This window comes from Nanorana parkeri, unplaced genomic scaffold (genome assembly GCF_000935625.1).
Source record: "Nanorana parkeri isolate BGI_ZX_2015 unplaced genomic scaffold, ASM93562v1 scaffold1902, whole genome shotgun sequence".
Taxonomy (NCBI): Eukaryota; Metazoa; Chordata; class Amphibia; order Anura; family Dicroglossidae; genus Nanorana; species Nanorana parkeri.
The window spans coordinates 9,849-21,206 of NW_017308170.1; the positions used below are offsets into that span (position 1 = coordinate 9,849).

The window sequence follows — 11,358 nt, forward strand, 5'->3', positions numbered from 1 at the left end:
ATATATCTATATATCTCATTATGCATGGAACATTTTGCACCTAGACCAAAACAAGCGCTTAACCCTTGCAGTGTGGGGGGTAGCCACACTGCAAGGATTGAGAAAGTTTCCCCGGAGTTAAATCATGCAACTTACATTATTCTTGGCATTCGGCTTCATGCTTATTGTTCCAAAGATCTCCTCCCCAGTTTTAACAGTCAAATAATCTTCCATGTAAAAGACAGTCTGTTTCCAGTGAGTGTAAGGAGACTCTGGACCTAAAATATAAAGGTTAAAGTGAACAGCTATACCTAAAGAATCAGCTCCAGTAAGATTTTAAAATTATATCCATTTAGATTTAAATCTTAACAGTTACAAGTCCAAAAGGCCACTTGTTTAACCTGCCACAGAAAGTCCCATTTTATTGAAACTGCAAAAACAAAATTTGGCATTTCGTTTAGGAGCAACATATGCTTTGCAGCTCTACACCAAATGTACACATGTATGTTTTGTGACGAATGGAGCCATTGCAAACTGCTTAAACCTGTTATGGGTCAAATGACCACATTATCTTCCGTTGACCTCAAAACATAGGTGGAAACACTCCATAAGGATTAGCCAATTGATTTACGCAAATAAGCTTTTACTCCGTGCAATGCCATTTTAAACAGGTTAACATTTCCACCAAGCCAACAGACCTACACTTGCAGTCCCAAGCAAAAAAAAAAATAAAAAATCTTTAACAAAGCTTGACACCCATCACATTTAAAGACCAACAAAAAGGTGTTTTAGACACAGGGCCCACTTCAACTTAAATCTTAACCTGACTATTTATATGCAGTTTTCAGTGAACACCTTTAATATGGTGCAATGGATATCTTTGGCACTTGAGCAGTTTGGATTGTTTTACATTGTCAGACATTTAGCCTGTTCCCTCAAGAACTTAAGAGGCACAATCTGCTTACTTGTAGAGAAGCCTGTCCTCTTATGGCAGCGTGTGAACTCGATGTTGAAATAGGCAACCAGGGCATGGATGTAGTCATTTCGCTTCACTTGGAGGCAGAATGGAGAGGTAAAGCTGAGGTCATCAACCTTAACAGTGTAGATATCCACTTCCTGTAAAAACGTAACAAAAATTACTCACGTCAGCTTGTGAAGGGCAACCTGTAGCATGTCTGCCTTATAAACAAAATGCATGAAGGAATAAAAACTTATTTCAAAACAGCAGACGAGACAAACTTGAGTGCAAGTAGATTGTTGCCTCACAGCAACACTAAAAATGTGTTGCCCAGCACACTTGCTATGGCCCGATATACGGTAGTCTGAATCGCTTTTTGGCATAATGTCCCATCTACAGTGCTGATAGTCATGGGACAATTGCTCTAGAAGCTGTATAAATGCAAGAGGACTTGCTTTACCAACACGGACAGAATTGTAAGTCAAAAACATAGTTTTAAACATGCATACCTTAATGAGACAAGAGTTTGAGACTAGTTGCTTGGGATCAACCACATCAACAAGGGGTTCCTTGATGGCTACATCTTTGATACATGACATGTCGAAACCATAAACATTCTCCCACCCTGAAAGAAGACATGGATTTAAGCAACCAAGACTGAAGAGCATTAGTTTTCAAAAAGCATAACAGTCACAATGGAGGGAACCAAATCCTACAAGAGCATCTGCCTAGGCATTCAAGGCACACCTCTGCTTACCTGTGTTACAAAAGATGGCAATGTCTTTGAATACCATATCCTATAGTCAAACACATTAATTTAAAAAAACACAAGAAATTAGTTCATCCCTGGAACAGGGTGGCTTAAGGCCCTCAGATAATTTCTGAATTTGTGCAGACACTGTCCTTCCGCCTGGAGAGTGGCTACTTCTCTTCCCCCATGGTCCCGGTGTGTTGTAGCCACCGCTCCAAGCTCAATCCTGTGATGGACTACAATCATTTTTAGTTTACAAATTTGTATTGAGATTGTAGTCCATCACATGAGTGAGCTTGGAGCGGTGGCTACAACACAGGGACCATGGGGAACAAAGCCACCTTCCAGAAGGGACAGTCAGCACAGATTCAGAGCCGATTTGAGGGTCTACAGCCGATACACAAATAAGCTACATTTTTAATAGTCCAGGTGCTTGAATGCATTTTAAAGATTTAACTTCCGAGTTTAGTGTCACTATACAATTCCAACATGAGCAATGCTAGATGTTGAAGGTCATGTACTTACAGTGAATCTTGTAGTCCTTGTACTGTCTATCTTCTATAGCAGTCACATAAAGTGTTGCACGATCAGGAAATATAAGCCCATCAGGTGCCTAAACCAAAAAAAAAAAAAAGTTAGACCAGACAAACTATACAAACTGAAAAATCAGGCTTTAGATTTACAGAACCCAATGTGCTGTATATTCTAGCTTTGCGTGACCTGCCTCAAAGACAACCCTCAAACTCTTTTCATTATGCAATTCATCTGCCTGGCTCAGCACTTCAGCTTCTGCTGTCAGTTCTCAGCCTCCTGCCGAGGACAATAAAACTGCACCTGCAGTCTAGCAAACTGAACTAGGAAGTCATAATACTAAACTGGAAAGCAGCAATCATGGTGGAGCAAAGACTTAAAACTTTCAACTCTATAATTGATGCTTTTAATCTAAGACTGTCTGACATTAATGTTTAACATATTCCAACAAAGCTCACTAGTGACAATCAAGGGGAGTCACTCACTACTGGCTTTTTAACAAAACATTAGGTAAATCTAAAATGACAGTGTTTTAAACCCTTACCAGCCATTTGTCCCTTGCGTAAATAACAGTGTTCAGCATGGACTCGTAGAACAGACAATATCCCATCCATTCACTGATTATAATGTCAACTTTTTCAACTGGTAACTCCACCTCTTCCACCTTACCCTTGATTATTGTTACAACTGTAAAAAAGCAACACCATGTAATATTACAGACAAAGCTACACAGACATAGGCTACAAAGTCTTCCAAGTATACAACATACCGTGATCTAGTTTATTTGCCTTGACAATCTTGATGGCATAGTCAGAAATACTTGAGCACTCAATCTGTAAAACAAGATATAGCTCAAACAGTGCAATCTGAAAGGTAGAGTAATTTTATTTGCATAACATTGAAGACAGATTTCAAAGCTTCAGCCCTTTGACTCAGGGATGAATTATATGCCCAATACAGTGTAGTTAGTAAATTTAAAACCCCTGCTGCATAAAACAAATTGTGATTTGTTCCAACCCCTATTCTGTTCCTCCTGGGATCACAAATAGGTGTGTGAAGTGTAAAATCGGAGGACTCGTGACTGATAAAGCCCAAACCCAGTAGCATGCAGTTTCACGCTCTGGGTTGCTAAATACTAGCAGGTTCCCCATACTTATAACATCAAAGTCAGTACCATTGTATTCTGTCAATGGGCATCAACAGTGACCAAGAAAGCACTGAGAACAGAGCCAGCAATTAGAAGATATGGTGTACTCATTTCTTCATACATGCTCCATTTAAACACCCAAGACCCTTTAAAGACCTGACCCAAACGTTGCTGCTACATGCCAGGACTATACATCAACAAATGATAGTTTGAATGTTTTTTCACTGACGCCATACCAGTTATCTGAAGTGCAAAAATTAAAGAAAATGTGAGATATTGGCCTTTGGATGCTTGGACTTGGGCTCCACATAAAGTGGTCTAAAATGCTTGGCGTGTTAGTACTTATGGTCACATTCTGCGATCCCTCACTCTTACATTTTCTGAGCACTTCATAGGTTCTGGGTAGATTTAGATCACTTCTTACAGCTCCAGAGGCATGTCAAAACAGTTTCTAATTAAAGTACAGCACCTGATTGTACATTGCACACAGATTAGAGGTCAGCAAACCCCCACCTGGAGCAAAGTTAGTTCTATACTAAAGATGGGTGCACCTAAAACTAAGACACTAGGCAAGCATGGACACTTTACAATTTAGAGATAATTTCTAAGGTATCTACATACAAGATATGAGCAAGCGCTAGCAAACAAGGGGACACTTAGAAAAATTATAAACCCCATCTAGACAACCAATACTCCCCAGGGCAATCATCTCTGCTCAAACCCATCCCCAATTAACTTGTATGGTCAGCAAGCTTCAAAATTTCTCCTTACCCCAATCACTTTTTTTGCCCCAGCCTTAGCTGCAAACATGCAGAGGATTCCTGTTCCACTTCCTACATCCAAGACAACTTTGTCCTTGAACAAGTGTCTGTTGTGAAACATTGAGTTACGATAAGTCAGTGTCCGAACTTCATCCTTCAACATTTCCTGCAAAGAAACGACAAGTTCTTCAGCAATCCCTGCCAGTTATAAAACAAGGCCTAAAAGATGTAAAGACCTGACACTTACCTCATGGATACCAAAGTGTGCATATGAATCAAAGTAGTAGTCTTTAGAGGTCATCTCTTCAGCTGTTGGTTTGACAGTACTCTCTGGTTGGGTACAGGAAACCTGGAAGACAAAGCAAGAATTTGACATCATGTAATACAAAAAAGGAAATAAGTAGCAAGGCAAATAAATCAGCTAACAGACTATAAAGTGAACTGCCACTAACCTACATAGTTCACAGTAATTGCTGCTGTGTATTGAGGCAACAATAAAGATCATGCCAGGCAGAGCAGTTCAGCAACAGAAAACAGAACCCCGGATAGGCACAAGAGTGAAATGCTCTATTTAGGAAAATGCTTAAAGCACCACACATTTTAAGTCACATGTTTATGAGCAATGCCTTAAAGAATTATGAGGCGAGTGATTTTCACTCAGCCTTATAATCTGAGCCAACCTGTGACAATGAGACTGTCACAGGTCGGCTCAGTAGATCGGGAAGTGAGCGAACACATACCGTCGCTCACTTCTCAATCTATCCGTGCAGAGAGATGCGACTGTCACTCACAGCTCCCTGCAGGGATTCCCCCCTCCCTGTCCCATCTTCCAGTGTTGACTGGTGGAATAGATGGGTACAGCTGGCTCTGCCTCTGGATAGGCAGAGCCAGCTGTCAATCGCGCAGCTGGGTGGATCCAGACAGCATTGTCGGGATCCGCTGTGGCGTCTCAGAATACTGCGATACTGAGCTTTGGGTGACAGGACGCTATTTTGTGTCCTCCCGTTACCCTTAGGAAACCTATGGGGACAAGCACTGACCCCATAGTTCTCCTTTAAGGCAGTCCATTCAAACCAATGTACTTCCCACACTGCAAAATGTCTCAAGCTTTGTAAGCAAAGCAATTTAAATGCGCATGTCATCTTTGTTTAAAGATGAAGCCACGCTTTATATATGTTGGAATAGAAATACGAAACCTGCTATTGCTGGTTTGTATTTGAAGGTGTAGGCAACAGGGTCGGCATCTTCTTCCTTTGACGAGTCGCTGGTTCGTCACCAGGGGTCCAGACAATTGTCAAGGTCAGTGACTCAAGTCTGCAATAGCAGCTTTAACATCTCTATGTTGAGTGGCTGTCAGATTGTAATTCTGTAGCCGAATACACATGTATGCTGATATCAGGATTCATGAATGGAAAAATTATCTGCAGATCAGGTGATTAAGCAGAATCAGGGATTTGTAATTGCCTAGAAAGGATACAATTTGCTAATCGTTAGGACTGTACCAAACATACTTAAGGAGACATGTACTGAAAAATGAAGGCTGCCATTACCTCTGCCTGAAAAGGTTAGTTTAACAGTCGCTGGCATCAATACTTTATATCTCACTAACCCAGAATTCCAGATACATATTTCTAGTACCTCCAGACTGGCATGGCAAAACCTACTATGCCCCCATTATCTTAGACTAACCTTGTACAACACCTGCAGTATCAAATCCAACTATTTAAAAAGAATCATATACTAACATTCTTTAAAGTGTATGTCTAGCTAAAACAGTTTTGGATATATTATCAACAGTTAGGACATCTGTCAGGTTTTTGCCGCTAGAACTAAAAGGGCTATTCACAAAAGGGAGAAGAGTTTGGAGAAGTGAACAATTTAGGACATCATAGCTGAACTGGAAAGTGAGCTGAATTGAAGAATTTTTCCAAATCTGCTATGTTGCCCTAGATTGGTCACTTCTCCTGCCTTCTCCAAACTCTTCACCCTTTTGTGAATAACCCTGTATGTCAGAGATTCAATCTCACATCCTGCTCTGACCAGGTTTTATCAGACAGGCAGGTACAATCTCTAAAAAGCAGACAAAAATGATTTTTCTGCAGTAGGAGGGAGGTCAGAACGCCGCAAGTCTGTGCCCCTGGTTTAGATTTTCCTTTATGGTGCAACCATTGTCAGGGCAGCGGCGAAGGTAAATCTCTAATGGAGCACCACAGAGAAATAAAAATCCAACAGAAATTCCAATTCTTTCCTTCAAAACAGTCTCAAAAGTTTCTAGCTTGACATACACATTAAGCACCCTAAAATTCAGCCGAAGACAATGCGAGCCATTCATGATAAAAGACAGCAGCTCCCTCAATTAGGAAAAAAATTAATAAATCAACCCCCATAGAAAATAGGGTACTACCATTTGTGAGAGGCAGAATCCATCACAGTTTCTGCAATCCCATTACTGTACACAGATACAGGTAATTGCACAGACTGTATACATTTCATAGCCAGGTTGGCCAATACTTAAAGGGAACCTGTCGCTGTTGACACTTTTGGCACAATTTAAAAAAAAAAGGTACCATCTGATCCTGAAGAAAGTAGTCTGTGGACCACAGGAGCTCCCAACACAAGCAGGGGTAGTTTGCAAATCTTGAACAGACTCAAGTCAAAGTTCCAACACACCCACAACTCAAAGTGAAAGCTCTCACAATCTAAAGAGGCTTGCACAATGCATTAGAGGACACTGTTGTAGGGCAGCAAGTGGAAACTGACTCAAGATCTGCAAGATGGTTCCAGGATATTTTAATCAGGAAAAAAGTTACATGCAGACATTAGTTTGTCCACTGACAATATTAAATCAGACCTCCAAGCAAACAGTATTTTACTTGTCAGATAAGTTCTGTTGAGTCAGTTTTGTGATTCACTCTTCTGCCACAGAGCACAGCCAGGTAAGTCTGAAGGTTATCATTCATCTAGATCAGGGATGGCCAAACTGCGGCCCTCCAGCTGTGGCGGAACTACGAATACCATGAGGCTTTGCAAGATTCACACAGCCACATACATGATTCCCAGAGAGATGCTTCATGGGATTTGTAGTTTCACCACAGCTGGAGGGCCGGAGCTTGGCCATCCCTGATCTGGGTCATGGTATATCTGTATAAAATAAAGATAATTGGACTTGCTGGACTTACAGCAAGTCCAGCTGCCATGATTTATTTTTTTACAGACACATCCAGGAATGCAACACTTAAAGTCTTGGTTCTAATTTGTAGCAAACAAATGGATCAGCACAGCCCAAGGTGCAGGAAGGCGACAAGGAGCTGCAAAGCTGAACCAAGAAATACTAAGACTCATCTTCCTGGTTATGCTGTGTGACAGACATATGAAAAGTAAGACTGTTTCAAGAGATATAAATCCTTTGGCAGGTAAAAATGCACACATTTCTTTCAACTGTGTATTCATCTGTTTGCCTGTAGTACTGCTTTAATATTAACAGTGGCAGGTTCCCTTTAATCAGTGTATAAAGGATATTTACATCTTCCATTGCAGGCGACAGGCTCATTCCATTGGCCAACTTGGCTACAAAGTTCTAGGAAAAAGTAATGAGACAATGCATTAGTTTGAGGTCTTACAACTGCATGTCAATCATGTAGGAGGAGCAAGGCAGAATGTGTACATGATGACTCACACACCTACAGAGTGAACCATACTGAACACATGGTTGCTCAGTCAGAAGACCAGCGGGAATTTGTTAATGCCCACAGCTTTAGTTCTTGCCTAAGAAAAAAGTAACAGGAAGATTCCTTGCTCTTGCAAGTAAACTTACAGTACCACAACTACCAGCATGAACTGACACCACACTAAAAAGAAAATGTTAAACCAAATAAAAAATATCAGTCCCAAACTGAAAAATTTCTAACCTTTTAAATATTTTAGCTTTACTGTTGTGGGGAAATATTAGGGGCCTAAACAGACACCTGATCCTTTAAAATAGAAAAAGAGACTAGGGACACGGAGTCCATAATCTTTTTCTGCAGCCCATGTTATGAATGAACAGGAACCTTCTATACTGTGTGCTCCTGTTCATTCACAACTTGTTGAGATGTACGAGTTACTATGTACACAAATATGAACAGGAAGTGACTAGATCACTTCCTATTCATTCATAACTGGTACATCGTAAATAACTGGATATAGAATGAGTTACTAACAGTCATCGATTATGGACTGCTTGCACCGCTCTCCATCCTGGATCGGCTGTCACCAACTCCTCCCCCAACAGTGCCCAGCTACCTCCACCCCATACACTGCCATGCTCCCTCCTGATTGGTCAGAGACTGAGCGGGGCAGGGCGGAGGACCGGTCCCTTCCACCTCACCCCCCCTTCATCACATTCTATACACTGAACAGGATGCAAGGACTTGAGGGACATACCATCTCTGTAATGTAGGAGAGAGGCTGGAAGGAGCATTGTGACAACCAGCCACTTGTTTCGCCCGATGAAGGAGATCATGCGAGCCCCCGAGCCATCACTTTGAGTTATGCTGCTCAAAAGTCAGTGAACAGACGTATTTGACTTGCTATAGGAGTGCCAGCGTCTATATTTTGTGTGATATTGACGATAGCCACCCACCCTCATTAACTTTGGAACTGCGGTTTCACAGGCGATGGGTTCATGGACTACCGCAACAACCAGCACCAAGGATCAGATGACTAGCTGTTTGAACCTAGCCAAAACCAAGCAGTTAACCTTTGCAGTGCATGGGTAGCCCCACTTCAAGGATTAATAAAAATTAGTATCTAGAGTTCTTTAAGTGAAGGAAAATTAACACGCCTGGATAGCAGTACAAAGCCAAGCCTTTTGATCCTTTCCCACATCCCTCCCCCTAAAAAATAAAAACACCGTTGGGGCTGGACATGCACTAAACTTTGGGGGAATACAAAGTGTTTGACAAATTCTCTCTGCTGGTGCAGTTGCCCATAGCAACCAACTTCTATCCTTTACTGCTTATAAATCATAACTGATTGCTTTCCAGTCTCAGCCGGTTTTTGTTGATTCCCTCCATAGAGTCCTAACCACGTGGTGCGCCGGGAACTTCCACAGGCAAACACGAGCACTGAGGCCCGGCTTCTGCCTCCCACGGGCTGCACAATGACTTGATACAAGTATATACTAAAAAGGAGAAATAAAAATCACAAGCGATCTGATATTTGAGTACCGATACAGTACACACAGAATCATGCCCAGCAATCACTGGCAGTAGGCCGCTGTCCATCCGCACAAAGGGCCCAACCATGCACCCCGCGCGATCACACGTGGGCACGCCGCACAAGGCAGCCCTTTGTAAGGCCGGCATGTGGGCGGGGCCAGCGCTGGGCGCACGGGGAGCGCCGGACAAAGCGAACTCAACCATCCAGAACCGGCCGTACATGTGACACGGCATGGTGGAGCACGCGGGACCAGGGGGTGCGTGACGTCACCACGAAGGCCCTGTACAGCCGGCGAGCCTTCGTCTACTTACGGCCGGCCTACCGGCAGCCCATCAGATGGAAGAAAAAAAAGAGGGAAAAAAAGGCCTACCCCTACCACCCGGCTGCCCCGAATGAATGAGATTGGCCTCCCAAAACAGCGACGTCGCCCCCATTTTACCTCCATGTTGCTTGCTTCCGCCATGTTGCGGAGTCCCCCTCGCCCCCTGCACGCCACACGTCCGAAGCCTACAGATGGAAGAAAGGCTTCCTGCGAGAGAACTGCGACATGCGGCGAGGCCCGGCTCTATATGAACCTTTGGCAAGCTCCGCCCACCGCTGCAATAGCCTAGCGCGCTTCGCGCTCCTTTCACGACCGACTGGGGGCTGGACACGGCGCGGAGTTCGGGCACAAGCTCCAATTTGATTGGCTGTCGCCACGAAATCATAGTCATGCGCTGCAGCAAGGTCACGCCCCTTCACGGCGATAGGCCAATCTCTGAATACGTATAGTCTATAAGGAATAGCATGGAGTCAGCGGTGTGGGTTGGGCTGTTGTCACTGAGATGCTGCGGGCGGCTGCTGGGTTTATGTAGCAGCTGCAGCATGATGAATGTGAAAAATAAATATATTTACGTTTATAGCTAATGTATGATTTTCAGTGAATAAATCATTGCCCATCATTTTCAGTGTCATTCGTATTACATTGAGTAATATGTATGATCATATAGAAGCCGGTATAAGGCATGATATAATGATTCCTTATACAAGGCAAGTCTGGTGCATGCCTAACGTGTAGGTTCTCTTCTACCCCCAGACATAAAAGTGTGAAGGGAAATGCAGCCATTATCAGATCGATGGTCTTTGCATAAACATTCTACCAGCGTGCATGTTTATGCCGATATTTGCCAACATTTAAACATAATTAGGAGGGTCACCGTGAGAATTTTGAGAAGAAAGAAAAAAATAAAAAACACAGAAGTTGGCTTTCTGCACCCCAAACAGGCCGCTAGCAATGTGTATGGGCCTACCTTAAAGAAGACATTTATTAGGCCTCTATAGTCGTACTGCGTACAGACCGGACATATTTCACTATACCGAAGTTACAGGTGTGCCATAAAGCCAGTCTTTACAAATCAATGACGGGCTGAAGCCACAGCTGTTCGAATATGTGCACCAATCCCATTGTTTACATGCGTACCAAGACTTATGCACTATATTTTGCGTATATATGCATACAGCCGCGGCTTCAGCTACCCTATCAGGTGTGCAGTCTGGGCAGAGAAATAGGCCCGATCTGTACGGCCATTACCGGCCCTATGCACAAGACCATAACATAGTCTGGGACTAGATAGTAACCATTGAAACAATACATTCTATTGGTAAAAAAAAAAAGCATGTAATGTATACAGTGTAGGAATCGTGACTATATCATGTTTCAGGTGTAATTTAATAGCATAGTGTCCCTTATACACTGGGCTGGGCAGTGGGTGCAAAAATAAGTCCCAGCGTCAGTGTCTGCGGAGGAAAAATTGCCATAAATGGTGTCAGTGGGAGAAGAATAGGCCTCATCATCCATGTTAGCAAAATATATATTAAACCCTATCATTGGGGAGTAAAATAGGTCCCAGCAAAGGCGTTAGTGTGAGCCAATAGAAGAAGCACCATTTGTGTCAGTGGGAGTAAAATGACCCTGAGGGGGAAATTCCTGTACTCATCAGTGCCATCTAGGGGTGCTAGTGCCGTGCAAATGGCATCTGCCTGGCTATATGTC

The 11,358-nt window shown here is 42.9% G+C and overlaps 1 protein-coding gene across 2 annotated transcripts in view; it reads right to left on the reverse strand.

Moving 5' to 3' along the window:
* PRMT1 (protein arginine methyltransferase 1) overlaps positions 1–10,020 on the reverse strand; it is a 12,185-nt gene extending 2,165 nt beyond the window's left edge. The window contains exons 1-10 of one of the 2 annotated variants that reach the window (XM_018572020.1): positions 9,766–10,020; positions 7,651–7,704; positions 4,375–4,476; positions 4,138–4,293; positions 2,989–3,052; positions 2,764–2,906; positions 2,214–2,301; positions 1,447–1,562; positions 945–1,095; positions 136–257 (exon numbers count right to left, since the gene is read on the reverse strand). In XM_018572020.1, coding sequence (XP_018427522.1) covers positions 136–257; positions 945–1,095; positions 1,447–1,562; positions 2,214–2,301; positions 2,764–2,906; positions 2,989–3,052; positions 4,138–4,293; positions 4,375–4,476; positions 7,651–7,704; positions 9,766–9,789 — 1,020 coding nt within the window. In that variant the 5' untranslated portion in view covers positions 9,790–10,020. The remainder of the gene's footprint in view (positions 1–135; positions 258–944; positions 1,096–1,446; positions 1,563–2,213; positions 2,302–2,763; positions 2,907–2,988; positions 3,053–4,137; positions 4,294–4,374; positions 4,477–7,650; positions 7,705–9,765) is intronic. The other variant, XM_018572021.1, reaches the window with a different exon arrangement.
* Between the last annotated feature and the right edge of the window lie 1,338 nt (positions 10,021–11,358).